The sequence below is a fragment of the Carcharhinus amblyrhynchos genome, unplaced genomic scaffold (assembly GCF_965287045.1).
Source record: "Carcharhinus amblyrhynchos unplaced genomic scaffold, sCarAmb.v2.hapA chromosome_1091, whole genome shotgun sequence".
Taxonomy (NCBI): Eukaryota; Metazoa; Chordata; class Chondrichthyes; order Carcharhiniformes; family Carcharhinidae; genus Carcharhinus; species Carcharhinus amblyrhynchos.
This window is the reverse complement of record NW_027650831.1, coordinates 3,192-21,530: the sequence shown is the minus strand read 5'-3', so window position 1 is coordinate 21,530 and position 18,339 is coordinate 3,192. Positions and strand designations below refer to the sequence as shown.

At 53.9% G+C, this 18,339-nt stretch overlaps 1 protein-coding gene across 1 annotated transcript; it reads right to left on the bottom strand.

Annotated features, from left to right (window-relative positions):
• Nucleotides 1-1,057: 1,057 nt before the first annotated feature.
• Nucleotides 1,058-17,886, bottom strand: LOC145340512 (uncharacterized). The gene is made up of 6 exons (XM_080184981.1): nucleotides 17,745-17,886; nucleotides 12,202-12,319; nucleotides 9,742-10,372; nucleotides 2,660-2,787; nucleotides 2,038-2,142; nucleotides 1,058-1,825 (listed from the first exon to the last, which is right to left on the bottom strand). Exons 1-6 carry the CDS (start codon nucleotides 17,843-17,845, stop codon nucleotides 1,691-1,693), a joined length of 1,218 nt encoding a protein of 405 aa, XP_080041107.1. The 5' UTR covers nucleotides 17,846-17,886; the 3' UTR covers nucleotides 1,058-1,690.
• Nucleotides 17,887-18,339: the final 453 nt, after the last annotated feature.

Below are 18,339 nucleotides of genomic sequence, written 5' to 3'. Positions count from 1 at the left end.
TACGCCCTAGCTATGACTGTAACACTAGTTCTGCACTCTCACCTTTCCTTCTTCCCTATATAAAGTTATTTATTAGTATTACAGTCGGCTTACATTAACACTGCAATGAAGTTACTGTGAAAATCCCCTAGTCGCCACACTCCGGTGCCTGTTCGGGTACACTGAGGGAGAATTTAGCACGGCCAATGCACCTAAACGGCACGTCTTTCAGACTGTGGGAGGAAACCGGAGCACCCGGAGGAAACCCACGCAGACACGGGGAGAACATGCAGATTCTACACAGACAGTGACCCAAGCCGGGAATCGAACCCGGGTCCCTGGCACCGTGAGGTAGCAGTGCTAACCGCTGTGTCTACAAAGGCTTTTTAAAATGTTGCTATTGTACCTGCCTCAACCGTCCACCTTCTCTGGCAGCTCATTCCATACACGCGCCACCCTCTGTCTGAAGAGGTTATCCCTCAGGTCGTTGGACTTTAACCTGGTGTTGTGAGACTTCTTACTGCCTTCTTTGGCCGAGCCAGTTTTGTATCCACTTTGCCAGTTCACCTCTGATCCCATACAACTTCACCTCCTGCACCAGTCTGCCATGAGGGACCTTGTCAAAGGCCTGTCGTTAAAGTGAAGAAGGTTAAGAGGTGACCTAATTGAGGCATACAAGACGATCAGAGGATTGGATAGGGTGGACAGCGAGAGCCTTTTTCCTCGGATGGTGATGGCTAACACGAGGGGACGTAGCTTTAAATTGAGGGGTGGTAATTATAGGACGGATGTCAGAGGTAGGTTCTTCACTCAGGAGGGTAGTAAGGGCGTGGAATGCCCTGCCTGCAACAGTTGTGGACTCGCTAACTTTAAGGGCATTTAACTGGTCATTGGATAAACATATGGATGATATTGGAACAGTGTAGGTTAGATGGGCTTTAGATCGGTTTCACAGGTTGGCGCAACATCGAGGGCCGAAGGGCCTGTAACTGCGCTATAATGTTCTACGTTCTCCTTAAAATCCCATAAAACAGCTAATTTAAAGAAAGTAACACACATAGACAAGACACTGGGGTATCATTCCTTTTTTACTGAGTAGTTATCACCCACATACGGTACAAATCATGCTGGCACTAGCCGCTTCTGGCCTACACGCTCAGCGTAAACTCACACCCTCTGTTATTTATCCGCTGTGCAGAGAAATATTCCAGAATGGAGCTGTGTGAAGCTTAAGGGCAATTGTAGCCCACTGCAACCCACCCCCCCCTTCCCCTCCACCAACCCCCGCTCTAATGAGTGAGAGCGAGAAAGGACCCAACTCAACGATTGTAAGATTCAACTTGGCCCCAAAAGAAAAAGTAGCTTAAATTAACCCGACAGACCAGGAGAATTTTTACACTCCCAAAGAGTAAAAACCCTTCGCTCGGTCCCTGAAGACATTCGCTGTCCCATCTACAGACAATTCACCCATGAATTCAGACCATTATCAGAAAGTGCTCACTTTATGCTGACGGAGAGACTCTTAAATTAAGAGGGGTTCCTGACAGAGAGGCCCCCCCCCCCAAACTCTTGAAAAGGCGTCCCTGATGGAGAGACCGTCCGATAAGATTATTAAGCTCTTCGAATGACAGTTCCGGCACTAATGCCCTCGCCCGCTCCGATTTTCGGGTATGGCTGTCCGTCGCGTTTCTCTCCGCGTCCACCTACAGGTTTACCCATCGAGGGTGCGGCTGCTCCACTTGAGGAAGTAGACATTTCCCGAGGCGTCTCCGCAGACCCCCACCCCAGGGTCGACCGGGTTCACCTCCAGGCACAGAACAGCGGCCTGACAGGTAAAGAGACCAACCTGTGGGCGGAGAGAGAGACGCAGAGCAGGTTAGAGAGAGAGGGAGAGAGAGGCAGAGCGTGGGGGTTGGGGGCAGAGGAGCTGGGGGGGGGGGAGGGGGGGAGAGGGAAAGAATGAGGTGGGGAGAGTGGGAGAGCAATTGAGAGAGAAGACGGGAGTGAGAGCGAAGAGGAGGTGACAGAGCTGGGAGCAGCAGACAATCAAGTGTTTACCTGTTTCATTGACTCGCGATCCCACAGACGCACAGTCCGATCCCAGGAGGCAGTCACAAACAAGTCAGTGGTGTCAGACACTGCCGTCACCCTGTCAGAGTGAACCTGGAGTAGAAATATTATCAACGTTAAACTAAGTGAGATACATAAAAATATCAAACACTCCCAGGACAGGTACAGCACGGGGTTAGATACAGAGTAAAGCTCCCTCTACACTGTCCCCATCAAACAATCCCAGGACAGGTACAGCACGGGGTTAGATACAGAGTAAAGCTCCCTCTACACTGTCCCCCCCATCAAACACTCCCAGGACAGGTACAGCACGGGGTGAGATACAGAGTAAAGCTCCCTCTACACTGTCCCCCCATCAAACACTCCCAGGACAGGTACAGCACGGGGTTAGATACAGAGTAAAGCTCCCTCTACACTGTCCCCCCATCAAACACTCCCAGGACAGGTACAGCACGGGGTTAGATACAGAGTAAAGCTCCCTCTACACTGTCCCCCCATCAAACACTCCCAGGACAGGTACAGCACGGGGTTAGATACAGGGTGAAGCCCTGACCCAACCCAAAGCCCGCCGCCTGTAACCGTACCAGAGAGTCGCGCGCGTCCTGTTTACCTGTTTGTGCCTCCAGGTGGTTGGTGGCTGGTAATATTGTTGGCTCAACTCATCTTCTGGGACGGCAGTGGGGTCCCACTCGGAGCACCACAGTGATCCCCGCGAGTCCGCGCACAGCAGCATCCGAGCTGGAGGAGAGGAGGGGCACAAATAATATTAAGTGTACTGTTGCGACGTAGGGTCGAGTAATTATAGTTTGGGAGGTATGAAGCTAGAATTTGGCGTTGGTTAAAATTGCACACTGCTACATTTTGATTTATTATTGTCACATGTATTGGGATACAGTGAAAGGTATTGTTTTTTGCGTTATACAAACAAAGCATACCATTCATAGAGTACATAAGAGAGAAGGAAAAGGATTTGTTTGATTTATCATTATCACATGTGTTGGGATACAGCGAAAAGTATTATTCTTTTGTTCGTTTTACAGACAGGGTATACCGTTGTAGCCAAACGGGCCAGCTGAAATGGTGTTTTGTAAAGCACTCTGGGCCAATTGGGCAAGAAACTAAACCGACAGACAAACAGGCTGCAACCCTGATGAGTAAATACACAGGATATGGGCCATCTCCAGGATGAAAGGGACTTTCTGGTCACACTGGGTTGTGTACCAGACATAGGGGCACCGTGAATCCTTATTTAGGAGGAAGGTATGTGACCTCTGTGCCTCCAGCACCCACAGACGTGGCCGCCAGGGACACACCCAGAGATCGGTGCGGTAGCACCCGATTGGACTCTTATCGATCAGGGGGGATCAAGTCCTGATCGATTGATTGGCAATGGCCAAAAAAGGGGCGTGAAACCAGACGGGGTATAAAGGATGCTGCACAACCAGGAATCTCTCTCTCTCTGACCCCACGAACGAGCTACAACAATGGTGACCATCGCCAGCAAGAGGAGAGCCACCACACCCAAGAAGGAAGACCAGAGCCAGAGTGCCAGGCCAGACCAAAGGACCAGACTACGCAGACGACTACCGAGACCAGCACACAGGAAAAGGCCAATATCTGCTTGGGTACTTGCCAGTCACGCAAAAGTTAAGTCAAGGTCTTGTATTGGACTTGAATTCTAGTATTTTCCCGCAAGGTAACTTATTGTTGGTCGGGTGGGTGATTATTGATTGTGTGGGTTTAAATAAATATTGGTTGTACTTATAAGACGTCTACTCGTAGTTATTTGTCCGCCGTACAAGGGTTAAAACAGACTGTGCGGCCGGCAACACGGCTCAGAGAAGGAAAGGAGAGAGTGCAGAATGTGGTGTTACAGTCACTGCTACGGTGTAGAGAAAGATCAACTTAATAGGCCCATTCAGAAGTCTGACAGCAGCAGGGAAGAAGCTGTTCTTGGTACACGATCTCGGACTTTTATATCTTTTTGGCGATGGAAGATGGCAGAGAGAGAACGTCCGGGGTGCGTGGGGGTCCTTGATTATGCAGGGGGGAAAGCATTGCATGGTCCCTGGGACTGCAAGTCTACAGATCCTTAGAAGTGGCAGCACAGGTGGAAAAGGTGGTGAAGAAAGCGTATCCCGTGCTTGCCTCCATCAGACGGGGCACCGAGTATAAAAGTTGGCAAACTATGTGACAGTTGTATAAAATGTTGGTGAGGCCACATTTGGAAATACTGTGTCCAATTCTGGTCACCGCACTACCAGGAGGATGTGGAGGCTTTGGAGAACGCCCAGAAAAGGTTGACCAGGATGTTGCCTGGTATGCAGGGTATGAGCTATGAGGGGAGATTGAATAAACTCTTCCTTAGAAACCCTACAGTGCAGAAAGAGGCCCTTCGGCCCATCGAGTCTGCACCGAACACAATCCCACCCAGGTCCTATCCCATATCCCTACATATTATACCCACTAGTCCCTCTAACCTACGCATCCCTGGACACTAAGGGGCAATTTCTTAGCACGGCCAATCAACCTAACCCGCACATCTTTGGACTGCGGGAGGAAACCGGAGCACCCAGAGGAAACCCACGCAGACACGGGGAGAATGTGCAAACTCCACACAGACGGTGACCCCGAGGCCGGGAATCGAACCCAGGACCCTGGAGCTGTGAAGCAGCAGTGCTAACCCACTGTGCTACCGTGCCGCCCTGGGATTGTTCTCCTTGGAAAGACGGAAGCTGAGGAACAACCTGATAGAAGCTTATAAAATGATGAGGGGTATAGATAGGGTGAACAGTTGGAAGCTTTTCCCCAGGGTGGAAATGACAATTACAAGGGGGGCACAAGATCAAGGTGAGGGGGGGGGGGGGGGGGGGGGAGGTTGGGTGGAGATGTGGGGGGCGGGGGGGGGAGCAGTTTTTTTTACACAGAGGGCGGTGGGGCCCTGGAATGCGCTGCCAAGTGAGGTGGTTGAGGCAGATACGTTAGTGACGTTTAAGATTTATCTGGATGGACACCAGGAACAGACGGGAAATAGAAGGATATGAGAGGTTTGTCAAGCTAGGACAATGTGACCGGTGCAGGCTTGGAGGGCCGAAGGGCCTGTTCCTGTGCTGTTCTTTGTTCTTTAAACTGTGGTTGTTTTTTATTTTGTGATTCGAGACTTTAAAAAGCACACAGAGAGCCCAGACTGAAACTATTCTATCGAAAGGCCAAGCAGCAGTTTTTAACCAGGACAACAGGCTTTTGAATTTAGCCAATCAATTTGAATCAGGATACCAAGAACCCATTAAATTTAAATCTGATGGTTTTGACAGCATGGGACAACCTTGGGGAATCCGTGAGCTACGTCTACATTGAATACCATAGGCTACACACCCTGGGGCGGCATGGTGGCACAGTGGGTTAGCACTGCTGCTTCACAGCTCCAGGGACCTGGGTTCGATTCCCAGCTCAGGTCACTGTCTGGGCGGAGTTTGCACATTCTCCTCGTGTCTGCGTGGGTTTCCTCCAGGTGCTCCGGTTTCCTCCCACACTCCAAAGATATGTGGGTTAGGTTGATTGGACATGCTAAAAATTGCCCCTTAGTGTACTAGGATGTATAGGTTAGAGGGATTAGTGGGTATAATATGTAGAACATAGAACATAGAACATTACAGCGCAGAACAGGCCCTTTGGCCCACGATGTTGCGCCGACCAATTAAGAAAAAAGCAATGACCCTCTAACCTAAACCAATCCCTTTCCATCCATAAACCTATCCACGGATCTCTTAAATGACCCCAAACTTGGCGCATCTACAACTGCAGCTGGCAGGGCATTCCAATCCCTCACCACCCTCTGGGTAAAGAACCTACATCTGACATCCGTCCTATAACTACCACCCCTTAATTTAAAGCCATGCCCCCTCGTGCTAGCTTTCTCCATCCGAGGAAAAAGGCTATCACTATCCACCCTATCTAAACCTCTAATCATCTTATATGTTTCAATAAGGTCTCCTCTTAGCCGCCTTCTTTCCAATGAAAACAACCCCAAATCCCTCAGTCTCTCCTCATAGGACCTCCCCTCCATACCAGGCAACATCCTGGTAAACCTCCTCTGCACCCTCTCCAATGCCTCCACATCCTTCCTATAATGTGGGGACCAGAACTGCACACAATACTCCAAGTGCGGCCGCACCAGAGTTTTGTACAGTTGCAACATGACGCTGCGACTCCTAAATTCAATCCCCCTACCAATAAACGCCAAGACACCGTACGCCTTCTTAACAACCTTATCTACTTGATTCCCAACTTTCAGGGATCTATGTACACATACACCTAGATCCCTCTGTTCATCCACTCTATTCAGAGTCCTCCCGTTAGCCCTATACTCGACACATCTGTTATTCCTGCCAAAGTGAATTACCCCACACTTTTCCGCAGGGAAAATGTAGGGATATGGGGGTAGGGCCTGGGTGGGATTGTGGTCGGTGCAGACTCAAGGGACTCCTTCTGTACTGTAGGGCTTCTAAAAGTCCCAGTCAAAAACCTTCTGTTGATGTTTTGTTTACACTTGCTCCTCATTTACGGATATGCGGTGGGGGGCGGGGCAGGACGGTGGTTTGGGGGCAGGGCGGGAAACACGGACGACCTCCTCGTGAACCTGTTCCTGGGCTAGGCTAAATTTGCCATAAAAACAGGTCCAGGCAGCAGGCGACCAAAAGGGTTGCGTGACCCAAACGTCTGCCCCTCCAGCACGGTTGACACCACAGCTCAGTGACTATCGCTGATTGCTGTGCAGACACGTGGATTTGGGCCGGTGTCTGTGGGGAGTTTGCGCATTCTCCCCGTGCTTGCATGGGTTTTCTCCGGGTGCTCCGGTTTCCTCCCACGCCCCGCAGATGTGCTGTTAGGCTGACTGGTGTAACAAATTGTCCCTAAATTAGTCTTCCCTCAATGCGGAGTGCCATAAGCATAGACAAGGGTCATGGGTGCAGAGGGGACTCAATGTTAAAATAGCGGCGTGGGCTCGTTGGGCAGAAGGGCCTGTTTCCCGTGCTGTGTTGTTGGTTTTTGTTCTTTGGTTAGATTCGGAGCTGGGTACGCCGGGAGAGGGAGCATGCCGTGTCCGAGGGCACTGTTGAGACCTTCCATGCCCACTGGGCACCGCTGGGACTGGTGTGTATTATCGACTCCTTTAATCGCGAGTTAGTTTTGACGTTTTTAAGTTTCATTTCTGCTTTGTCTTTTGTTTTGGGTGCCTCCCTTCTTTTTGGGGACCGCTCCTTTTGATTTGTCCCTCGGTTAATTTAATTCGGTTTAATTATTTTGCCAATAAGATTGACAGAATGTTCACTTGTGATTCAATTTAGTTTAATTGTTTTATCAAAAAAGGTTATACCAAACCTAGGACCATTCCTTTCGGTGGAAATATTGATACGTCATCACGCGTATAAAAGAAGGGGGCAGTGGGACAAAGAGAGCTGCGCAACTGCTAACGCTCTCAGCTCTCAACTCTAGAGAGAGAGAATCGCTGGCTCTCATAGCTTCATCGCTATCTTAGAGAAAAAGCGCCACTGAGATAGCCAAATGTACCAAAGAAGAAAGAAGATCCAGACAGAAGAATCAACAGAGAAGGCCCCGAATATTCCAGAAGGCAAAACCTGGTTGTAATTTAGAAAGTGACTAAATTCTATTTTTTGTTAATGAGTGGGAAAGAGTGGGCATAGATAAGGGTCATGGATGGAGGGGGGGGACTGGTAATGTTTAAAATGGCGGCGTGGGCTCGTTGGGCCTGTTTCCCGGGCTGTTTTTGTTTTTTGTTCTTTGAATTGTATTTATTCCAACAGCATTCCATTAGAATCCTGTTTTATCCGGGAATAGTTAACAAAAAGGGATTTATTCAGCTTGTTAATAGTTTCATAGTTTGTTCACGGTTAGATGAATAAATTGTTATGAGTTGATTTTAGGGGCAGTGTCAGGGATTTATTTTGTATTTAACCAGTAGGAGGTGCTCACCACCTCGCACACACCTTTTACAGATTATAAGGCGAGGTATTCCTCTTCTTTAGGGGTTTCGGGGTTAGTTCTCGGGAGGGAACCTGCTCGATACAATCTTTTGACTAGGGGCTTGAAGAACTCCAGTATAACAATGCACTGTCCGACTGCACAGTGAAAGACACACACGTTCTGCAGTCCCTCCCTAAGACAAAAACTGACTTAAGATGTATAGAGATCTGGAGGACGGTGGAGAAAGAGCAAAGCTTTTGGAGGGACTGGTTGGTTAGCTCTTTAAACAGCGCTGGCAAGGCTGAATGGACTCTCTCTCTGCTGTGACGTACGGGTTCAACACAGATGGGAACAGGGACACGAGGTCAAAGCTCTTTTCACCGGTTACTGAAGGTAAGCGTGCAGGTGCAGCAGGCAGTAAAGGCGGCAAACGGCCATGTTGGCCTTCATTGCGAGAGGTTTGGAGTACAGGAGCAGGGATGTGTTGTTACAATTATACAGGGGCCTTGGGGAGGCCACACCTAGAGTATTGTGTGCAGTTTTGGTTTCCTTTTCTGAGGAAGGATGTTCTTGATCTCGAGGGAGTGCAGCGAAGGTTTACCGGGCTGATTCCGGGGATGGTGGGACTGATGTGTGAGGAGAGGTTGACCAGGTTAGGGTTGTTTTCACTTGAGTTCAGAAGAATGAGATTGAATATAAAAGTAGGGAGGTCTTGCTGCAGCTGTATAGGGCATTGGTGAGGCCGCAGCTGGAGTACTGTGTGCAGTTTTGGGCGCCGCACTTACGCAAGGATATTTTGGCCTTGGAGGGAGTGCAGAGGAGGTTTACTAGGCTGATGCCGGAGTTGAGGGGGTTGAGCTATGAGGAGAGGCTGAATAAACTAGGCTTGTACTCGTTAGAGTTTAGAAGAATGAGAGGAGATCTCATTGAGACGTATAAGATGATGAATGGGATGGATAGGATAGAGGTGGAGAGACTCTTCCCGCTCAAAAAAGACAGTAGGACTAGGGGGCACAGCCTCAAGATAAAGGGGAGGCGGTTTAGAACGGAGTTGAGGAGGAACTTCTTCACTCAAAGGGTGGTGAATCTCTGGAATTCTCTGCCCGTTGAAGTGGTGGAGGCTGCCTCGCTAAATATTTTTAAGACGCGGGTTGATGGGTTCTTGATAAGAGAGGGGATTAAGGGTTATGGGGAGAGGGCGGGAATGTGGAACTGAGACACGACAGATCAGCCATGATCTTATTGAATGGCGGGGCAGGCTCGAAGGGCTAGATGGCCTACTCCTGCTCCTATTTCTTACGTTCTTATGATCTCATAGAGACTTATAAAGCTCTAACAGGACTAGACGGGGTAGATGCAGGGAGGGATATTCCCGATGGTGGGGGGGGAGTCCAGTATCAGGGTCTGAGGATTCGGGATAGACCATTTAGGACGGAGATGAGGAGATATTTCTTCACCCAAAGAGCGGTGAGCCTGCGGAATTCATTACCACGGGAAGTAGTTGACACCAAAACATTGAATGTTTTCAAGAGGCGGCTGGATATAGCACTTGGGGTGAACGGGATCAAAGGTTACGGGGAGAAAGCAGGATTAGGCTATTGAGCTGGACGGTCAGCCACGATCGTAGCGGATGGCCGAGCAGGCTCGAATCGAACCCGGGGCCCTGGCGCAGTGAGGCAGCAGCGCGCGCCGGCCCTCGAGCCTTACCTCCTCCCAACGCCGTGCCAGATTCCCTCACCACAGTCAGCCACACCGACGTGTCGGAGGCCTCTGGGTTGCGCCAGCCCCAGGGTACCACGGAGCCACTGCAGCTCACGCTCAGCAGCTCCTCATCCCGCTCCGGCCCCGCGTTCCCCGTCTCCGAGTCCGGGTCCTGATCCGTTTCCTCGTCCTGCTGTCCGGACTCCGCAGTCTGCTCCGCGTCCGGATCCGTCTCCCCGTCCCGTTCTCCTGCCTCCGTGCCCGGATCCGTCTCCCCGTCCCGTTCTCCTGTCTCCGTGCCCGGATCCGTCTCCCCGTCCCGTTCTCCTGCCTCCGTGCCCGGATCCGGCTCCCCGTCCCGTTCTGCTGCCTCCATGCCCGGATCCGTCTCCCTGTCCCGTTCTCCTGCCTCCATGCCCGGATCCGTCTGCCCGTCCCGTTCTCCTGTCTCCGTGCCCGGATCCGTCTCCCCGTCCCGTTCTCCTGTCTCCGTGCCCGGATCCGTCTCCCCGTCCCGTTCTCCTGCCTCCGTGCCCGGATCCGGATCCGTCTCCCCGTCCCGTTCTCCTGCCTCCGTGTCCTGATCCACCTCCGACTCCTGTGTGGACTCCTGGTCCGCCTCTTCCTCCTCTCCCACCTGCGGGACAATGCGCGCACGATTTCATTCGGGCAGATTCTCAGAAACCAGTTCCCCGCCTGACGTTTACAGCACAGGAGGAGGAGGCCCTTTGGCCCATCTTGCCCGTGTCAGCCCAAGGTGCACTTTTCTAATCCCACCTTCCACAAAGTTGGTGGGTGGGGTGGGGTGGGGTGGAGGGGGTGGTGGCACTGCTGCCTCAAAGCGCCGGGGACCCAGGGTCGGTTCGATTCCCGGCTTGGGTCACTGACGCTGCACCGTTCTCCCCGCGTCTGCGCAGGTTTCCTCCGGGTGCTCCGGTTTCTTCCCAAAGACGTGCTGGTTGGGTGGATGGGCCGTGCTGAATTGCCCCTTAGTGACAGGGGGACTAGCTAGGGTAGATGCACGGGGTTATTGTGTTGGGGGGGGGGGGGGGGTTGCATCAGATTGTGGTCGGTGCAGACTCGACGGGCCAAATGGCCTCCTTTGGCACCGTGTGGCTATGCCGGCGTCGGACTGGGGTAAACACAGTAAGAAGTCTGACAACACCAGGGTTTAAGTCCAGCCGATTTATTTGATAGTAAACGCACAAGCTTTCGGGGTTAGCCCCTTCAGGTGAACGGAGAGTTCTGGCCTCAGACAGAGCATATAAAGCACAGACAGTTTAGAGATTACTGATTAGAATGCGAATCCTTACACCTAATCTGCTGTTCAAGACCTAAAGTGGCCGACAACGTGAGTGGAAGGATGTGAGTGGACAACATCAGCACTCCTTCCACACACATTGTCATAAGAACATAAGAAATAGGAGCAGGAGTAGGCCATCTAGCCCTTCGAGTCTGCCCCGCCATTCAACAAGATCATGGCTGATCTGTCGTGGCTCAGTTCCACATTCCCGCCCTCTCCCCATAACCCTTAATCCCCTCTCTTATCAAAAACCCATCAACCCGCGTCTTAAAAATATTTAGCGAGGCAGCCTCCACCACTTCAACGGGCAGAGAATTCCAGAGATTCACCACCCTTTGAGTGAAGAAGTTCCTCCTCAACTCCGTTCTAAACCGTCCCCCCCTTTATCTTGAGGCTGTGCCCCCTAGTCCTACTGTCCTTTCTGAGCGGGAAGAGCCTCTCCACCTCTATCCTATCCATCCCATTCATCATCTTATACGTCTCAGTGAGATCTCCCCTCATTCTTCTAAACTCTAACGAGTACAAGCCTAGTTTATTCAGCCTCTCCTCATAGCTCAACCCCCTCAACTCCAGTATCAGCCTAGTAAACCTCCTCTACACTCCCTCCAAGGCCAAAATATCCTTGCGTAAGTGCGGCGCCCAAAACTGCACACAGTACTCCAGCTGCGGCCTCACCAGTGCCCTATACAGCCGCAGCTGTCGGCCACTTTAAGACTTGAACAGCAGGTTAGGTGTAAAGATTCGCATTCTAATCTGTAATCTGTAAACTGTCTGTGCTTTATATGCTCTGTCTGAGGCCAGAACTCTCCATTCACCTGACAAAGAGGGTAACCTCGAAAGCTAGTGAGTTTACTGTCAAATAAATCGGCTGGACTTATACCTGGTGTTGTCAGACTTTTTACTCCTTTGGCACTGCAGGGATTCTATAATTCCTGCACCTTACGCTGCATAAGGTGCGGATCCAAGTATTTATGTTTTTTGAAAAGCGCTCAGGGTCCCTGCCACGAGGCGGCAGTGCTAACCACCGAGCTCGGGCAGGGGAAACGGCTTCTCAAAGTTCAAAGGCAGATTTAGCCGGAGTCGCCGGGTCACAGGGTGGGGCCGCGCAGTGGGCAGCGGGAGAAGGGGGTAAGCGAACCAGAACTGGCTGGCGGGGCACTCACCTCGGAAGGGGGCCTGCCGGTGAGGGTGAGAACGGTAACCCGTCGGGGAGAATCGACAGCCAGCAGCGAGCCGTCCGGCCTCTCCATCACTCGGGAGACGATAAAACAGCAAGCGAAGCTTTCGGGAGACAAAAGGGGGAAGAGAGTGAGCGACTGTACGTTTGGGGGAGGGGGGGGGGGGCACGGGAGAGAGGGGGGGGGGTGGGAGGGAGAGGGGGGGGTGGTGGGAGGGAGAGGGGGGGGGCGGGAGAGAGAGGGGGGGGCGGGAGAGAGAGGGGGGGGCGGGAGAGAGAGGGGGGGGCGGGAGAGAGAGGGGGGGGCGGGAGAGAGAGGGGGGGGGCGGGAGAGAGAGGGGGGGCGCGGGAGAGAGAGGGGGGGCGCGGGAGAGAGAGGGGGGGCGCGGGAGAGAGAGGGGGGGCGCGGGAGAGAGAGGGGGGGCGCGGGAGAGAGAGGGGGGGCGCGGGAGAGAGAGGGGGGGCGCGGGAGAGAGAGGGGGGGCGCGGGAGAGAGAGGGGGGCGCGGGAGAGAGAGGGGGGGCGCGGGAGAGAGAGGGGGGGCGCGGGAGAGAGAGGGGGGGCGCGGGAGAGAGAGGGGGGGCGCGGGAGAGAGAGGGGGGGCGCGGGAGAGAGAGGGGGGGCGCGGGAGAGAGAGGGGGGGCGCGGGAGAGAGAGGGGGGGCGCGGGAGAGAGAGGGGGGGCGCGGGAGAGAGAGGGGGGGCGCGGGAGAGAGAGGGGGGGCGCGGGAGAGAGAGGGGGGGCGCGGGAGAGAGAGGGGGGGCGCGGGAGAGAGAGGGGGGGCGCGGGAGAGAGAGGGGGGGCGCGGGAGAGAGAGGGGGGGCGCGGGAGAGAGAGGGGGGGCGCGGGAGAGAGAGGGGGGGCGCGGGAGAGAGAGGGGGGGCGCGGGAGAGAGAGGGGGGCGCGGGAGAGAGAGGGGGGGCGCGGGAGAGAGAGGGGGGGCGCGGGAGAGAGAGGGGGGGCGCGGGAGAGAGAGGGGGGGCGCGGGAGAGAGAGGGGGGGGCGCGGGAGAGAGAGGGGGGGGGGCGGGAGAGAGGGGGGGGGGCGGGAGAGAGAGGGGGGGGCGGGAGAGAGAGGGGGGGGCGGGAGAGAGAGGGGGGGGGCGGGAGAGAGGGGGGGTGCGGGAGAGAGGGGGGGGGGCGGGAGAGAGGGGGGGGGGCGGGAGAGAGGGGGGGGCGGGAGAGAGAGGGGGGGGGCGGGCGAGAGAGAGGGGGGGGCGGGGGGGAGAGAGGGGGGGGCGGGAGAGAGGGGGGGGCGGGAGAGAGAGGGGGGGCGGGAGGGAGAGGGGGGCGGGAGAGAGAGGGGGGGCGGGAGAGAGAGGGGGGGCGGGAGAGAGAGGGGGGGGCGGGAGAGAGAGGGGGGGGCGGGAGAGAGAGAGGGGGGCGGGAGAGAGAGAGGGGGGCGGGAGAGAGAGGGGGGGGCGGGAGAGAGAGGGGGGGGGCGGGAGAGAGAGGGGAGGGGGGTGAGACGGAGGGGGAGGGGGGTGAGAGGGAGGGGGGAGGGGGTGAGGGGGGGGGCGGGAGAGAGGGGGGGGCGGGAGAGAGGGGGGGGACGGGAGAGAGGGGGGGGACGGGAGAGAGGGGGGGGACGGGAGAGAGAGGGAGAGGGAGGGGGGGGGGGTGGGGGAGAGGGAGGGGGAGAGGGGAAGAGGGCAAGAGGGGGAGGGGGAGGGGGGAGGGAGAATGACTTTCCTCCTCCCCCAAATTGACGTGGACTGTCTGCCCCCTCCCCGCCCCGCTCCACCCACATCTTTCCAGTACCACCCTCCCTGTCCATCGCCCTCATAAACCTTCTGGCAGCCGCTCCTCGTCTCCCCCGTCTTTCATCTGGGGCTCGGGTCTCCCTACCCATCACTGTCCAGTGTCCCTCCCCTGTCACCGTCTGCTGCCTCCTCCCCCCCACCCCCCCAATCCGTTATCCGCCCTCCGACCGTCCACTTTCTCCCCTCCCCATCGCCGTCCAGCGTTCCTCCCACTTTTCTTATTCATACGTGGGACATGGGCGTCGGTGGCTGGGCCCAGCATTTATTGCCCATCCCTCGCTGTCCTTGAGAACATAGATCATTACAGCGCAGAGCAGGCCCTTCGGCCCACGATGTTGCGCCGACCAATTAAAAAAACAATGACTCTCTAACCTAAACCAATCCCTTTCCATCCATAAACCTATCCACGGATCTCTTAAACGCCCCCAAACTAGGCGCATCTACAACCACAGCAGGCAGGGCATTCCAATCCCTCACCACCCTCTGGGTAAAGAACCTACCCCTGACATCCGTCCTATAACTACCACCCCATAATTTAAAGCCATGCCCCCTCGTGCTAGCTTTCTCCATCCGAGGAAAAAGGCTATCACTGTCCACCCTATCTAAACCTCTAATCATCTTATATGTTTCAATAAGATCCCCTCTTAGCCGCCTTCTTTCTAGCGAAAACAACCCCAAATCCCTCAGTCTCTCCTCATAGGACCTCCCCACCATACCAGGCAACATCCTGGTAAACCTCCTCTGCACCCTCTCCAAAGCCTCCACATCCTTCCTGTAATGTGGGGACCAGAACTGCACACAGTACTCCAAGTGCGGCCGCACCAGAGTTGTGTACAGTTGCAACATGACGCTGCTGCTCCTAAATTCAATCCCCCTACCAATAAACGCCAAGACACCGTACGCCTTCTTAACAACCTTATCTACTTGATTCCCAACTTTCAGGGATCTATGTACACATACACCTAGATCCCTCTGTTCATCCACACTATTCAGAGTCCTACCGTTAGCCCTATACTCTACACATCTGTTATTCCTGCCAAAGTGAATTACCTCACACTTTCCCGCATTAAACTCCGCATTAAAGGTGGTGGTGAGCTGCCTTCTTGAATCGTTGCAGTCCACGTGCTGTGGGTTGACTCACAATGCCGTTAGGGAGGGAATTCTGGGATCTTGACCCAGCGACTGCGAAGGAACAGTCGATGTAATTCCAAGTCGGGAGGGTGAGTGGGGCTCGGAGGGGGACTGCAGGTGGTGGTGTTCCCCATGTATCTGCTGCCCCTCGTCCTCCTAGATGGGAATGGTCGTGGGTTTGGAAGGTGCTGTCTAAGGATCTTTGGTGGATTGCTGCAGTGCCTCTCGTAGATGGTCCACACTGCTGCTACTGAGCGTCGGTGGCAGAGGGAGTGAATGTTTAAGGTTATGGATCAGTGTCACAAGTAGGCTTACATTAACACTGCAATGAAAATCCCCCAGTCGCCACACTCCGGCGCCTGTTCGGGTTACACTGAGGGAGAATTCAGCACGGCCCAATGCCCCTTGACCCGCACATCTCCCAGACTGTGGGAGGAAACCCACGCAGACACGGGGAGAATGTGCAAACTCCACACAGACAGTGACCCAAGCCGGGAATCAAACCCGGGTCCCTGGTGCTATGGGGTGGCGGCATTAATCACCGAGAACGGCAGCGTTAATCACTGTGCCACCCTTGTGGATGGGGCTCTCATCAAAGCGAGTTGCTTTGTCCTGGATGGTATCAAGCTTCTTGGAGCTGCACCCATCCAAGCCAACAGAACATAGAAAAACTACAGCACAAACAGGCCCTTCGGCCCACAAGTCGCGCCGAACATGTCCCTACCTACTAGGCTTATCTATCTACCCTCTATCTTACTAAATCCCACGTACTCATCCAGAAGTCTCTTAAAAGACTCTATTGAATTTGCCTCCACCACCACCACCGCTGGTAGCCGTTCCACTCACCCACCACCCTCTGAGTGAAATGGGAGGGTTCCACTCCTGAGTTGTGCCTTGTAGATGGTGGACAGGCTTTGGGGGGAGTCAGGAGGTGAGTTACTCGCCGCCGTGTTCCCAGCCTCTGACCTGCTCTTGTAGCCACTGTGTTTATGTGGTGAAACCAGTTGAGTTTCTGGCCAATGGTAACCCCAAGGATGTTGATAGTTTGTGGGGGGGGGGTGCAGGATTCGGTGATGGTTACAATGTCAGGGGCGGCAGTCTCTTATTGGCGATGGTCATTGCCTGGCATTTGTGTGGCGCGAACGTTACTTGCCACAGGTCAGTCCCAAGCCTGGATATTGTCCAGATCTTGTTGAATCTGACGCTCTCCCTCAATGTCAACAAAATGAAGGAGATAGTCATCGACTTCAGGAAGCGTAGTGGAGAACATGCCTCTGTCTACATCAATGGGGATGAAGTAGAAATGGTCGAGAGCTTCAAGTTTTTAGGTGTACAGGTCACCAACAACATGACCTGGTCTCTCCATGCTGACACTATAAGTTAAGAAAGCTCACCAACACATAAGAACATAAGAAATAGGAGCAGGAGTAGGCCATCTGGCCCCTCGAGCCTGCCCCGCCATTCAATGAGATCATGGCTGATCTGTCGTGGCTCAGTTCCACATTCCCGCCCTCTCCCCATAACCCTTAATCCCCTCGCTTATCAAAAACCCATCAACCCGCGTCTTAAAAATATTTAGCGAGGCAGCCTCCACCACTTCAACGGGCAGAGAATTCCAGAGATTCACCACCCTTTGAGTGAAGAAGTTCCTCCTCAACTCCGTTCTAAACCGCTCCCCCCCTTTATCCTGAGGCTGTGCCCTCTAGTCCTACTGTCCTTTCTGAGCGGGAAGAGTCTCTCCACCTCTATCCTATCCATCCCACCTCTACTTTCTCAGGAGACTTATGAAATTTGGCATGTCTGCTACGACTCTCACCAACTTTTACAGATGCACCATAGAAAGCATCCTTTCTGGTTGTCTCACAGCTCGGTATGGGCTCCTGCTCTGTCCAAGTCCGCAAAAAATTACAAAGGGTCATGAACGTAGCCCAGTCCATCAGGCATACCAGCCTCCCATCCATTGACTCTGTCTACACTTCCCGCTGCCTCAGGGAAAAGCAGCCAGCATCATCAAGGACCCCACGCACCCTGGAAATTCTCTCTTCCACCTTCTTCCGTCGGGAAAAAGATACAAAAGTCTGAGGTCACGTACCGACCGACTCAAGAACAGCTTCTTCCCTGCTGCCACCAGACTTTTGAATGGACCCACCTCGCACTAAGTTGATCTTTCTCTGTATATTAACAATGACTGTAACACTACATTCTGCACTCTCTCGTTTCCTTCGCTACGAACACAGAATCCCTACGGCGCAGACGGAGGCCATTCGATCCATTGCGTCCGCACCGACCACAATCCCACCCAGGCCCCACCCCTGTAACCCTGTGCATTTACCCTAGCTAGTTCCCCTGACACTAAGGGGCAATTTAGCACGGCCAATCCACCTAACCTGCGCATCTTTTGGACTGTGGGAGGAAACCGGAGCACCCGGAGGAAACCCACACAGACACGGGGAGAATGTGCAGACTCCACACGGACAGGAATTGGCGGGAATTGAACCTGTGTCGTTGGTGCTGTGAGGCAGCAATGCTAACCACTATGCCATCGTACTGCCCTTTGTTCTGGAAAGCGTGCAAGAAAGAATACTTTTCGCTGTATCCCAATGCATGTGACAATAATAAATCATATCAAATCCTACCTCTTCATCAGTGTCCGTATTCCCTCCTCTGGGCTCCAGACGAAGAGGTTTCCTTTCAGGTTTCCCACCAGGAGACGTTCCCGGACTCGGAGCATGGTCATATAGTAGACGGGAGAATCAAGGGTGAAGGAATTCTGGAGACACATCCTGTGGGAGGTAGAGGGAGAGCAGAGCTGGTTAGATGGAGCAACGGGAAAGGTTGGAGGTCTAAGTCTCAAATTAATTTATTGATGTTGCAAGAAGGCTTACATTAACACTGCAATGAAGTTACTGCAAAAATCCCCCAGTTTCCACGCTCCAGCGCCTGTTCGGGTTACACTGAGGGAGAATTTTAGCACGGCCAATGACACCCTAACCAGTACGTCTTTCAGGCTGTGGGAGGAAACCGGAGCACCCGGAGGAAACCCCCGCAGACACGGGGAGAAGGTGCGGACTCCGCACAGACAGTGACCCGAGCCGGGAATCGAACCCGGGTCCCCGGCGCTCCGAGGCAGCAGTGCCCATCATTGCTGGTGTGGGATAGACAGGGAAAAGGGGGCAGGGAGAGAGGACGAGAGACTGAAGGGGAAGAGGTGGAACGGGTGAGGAAGAGTGA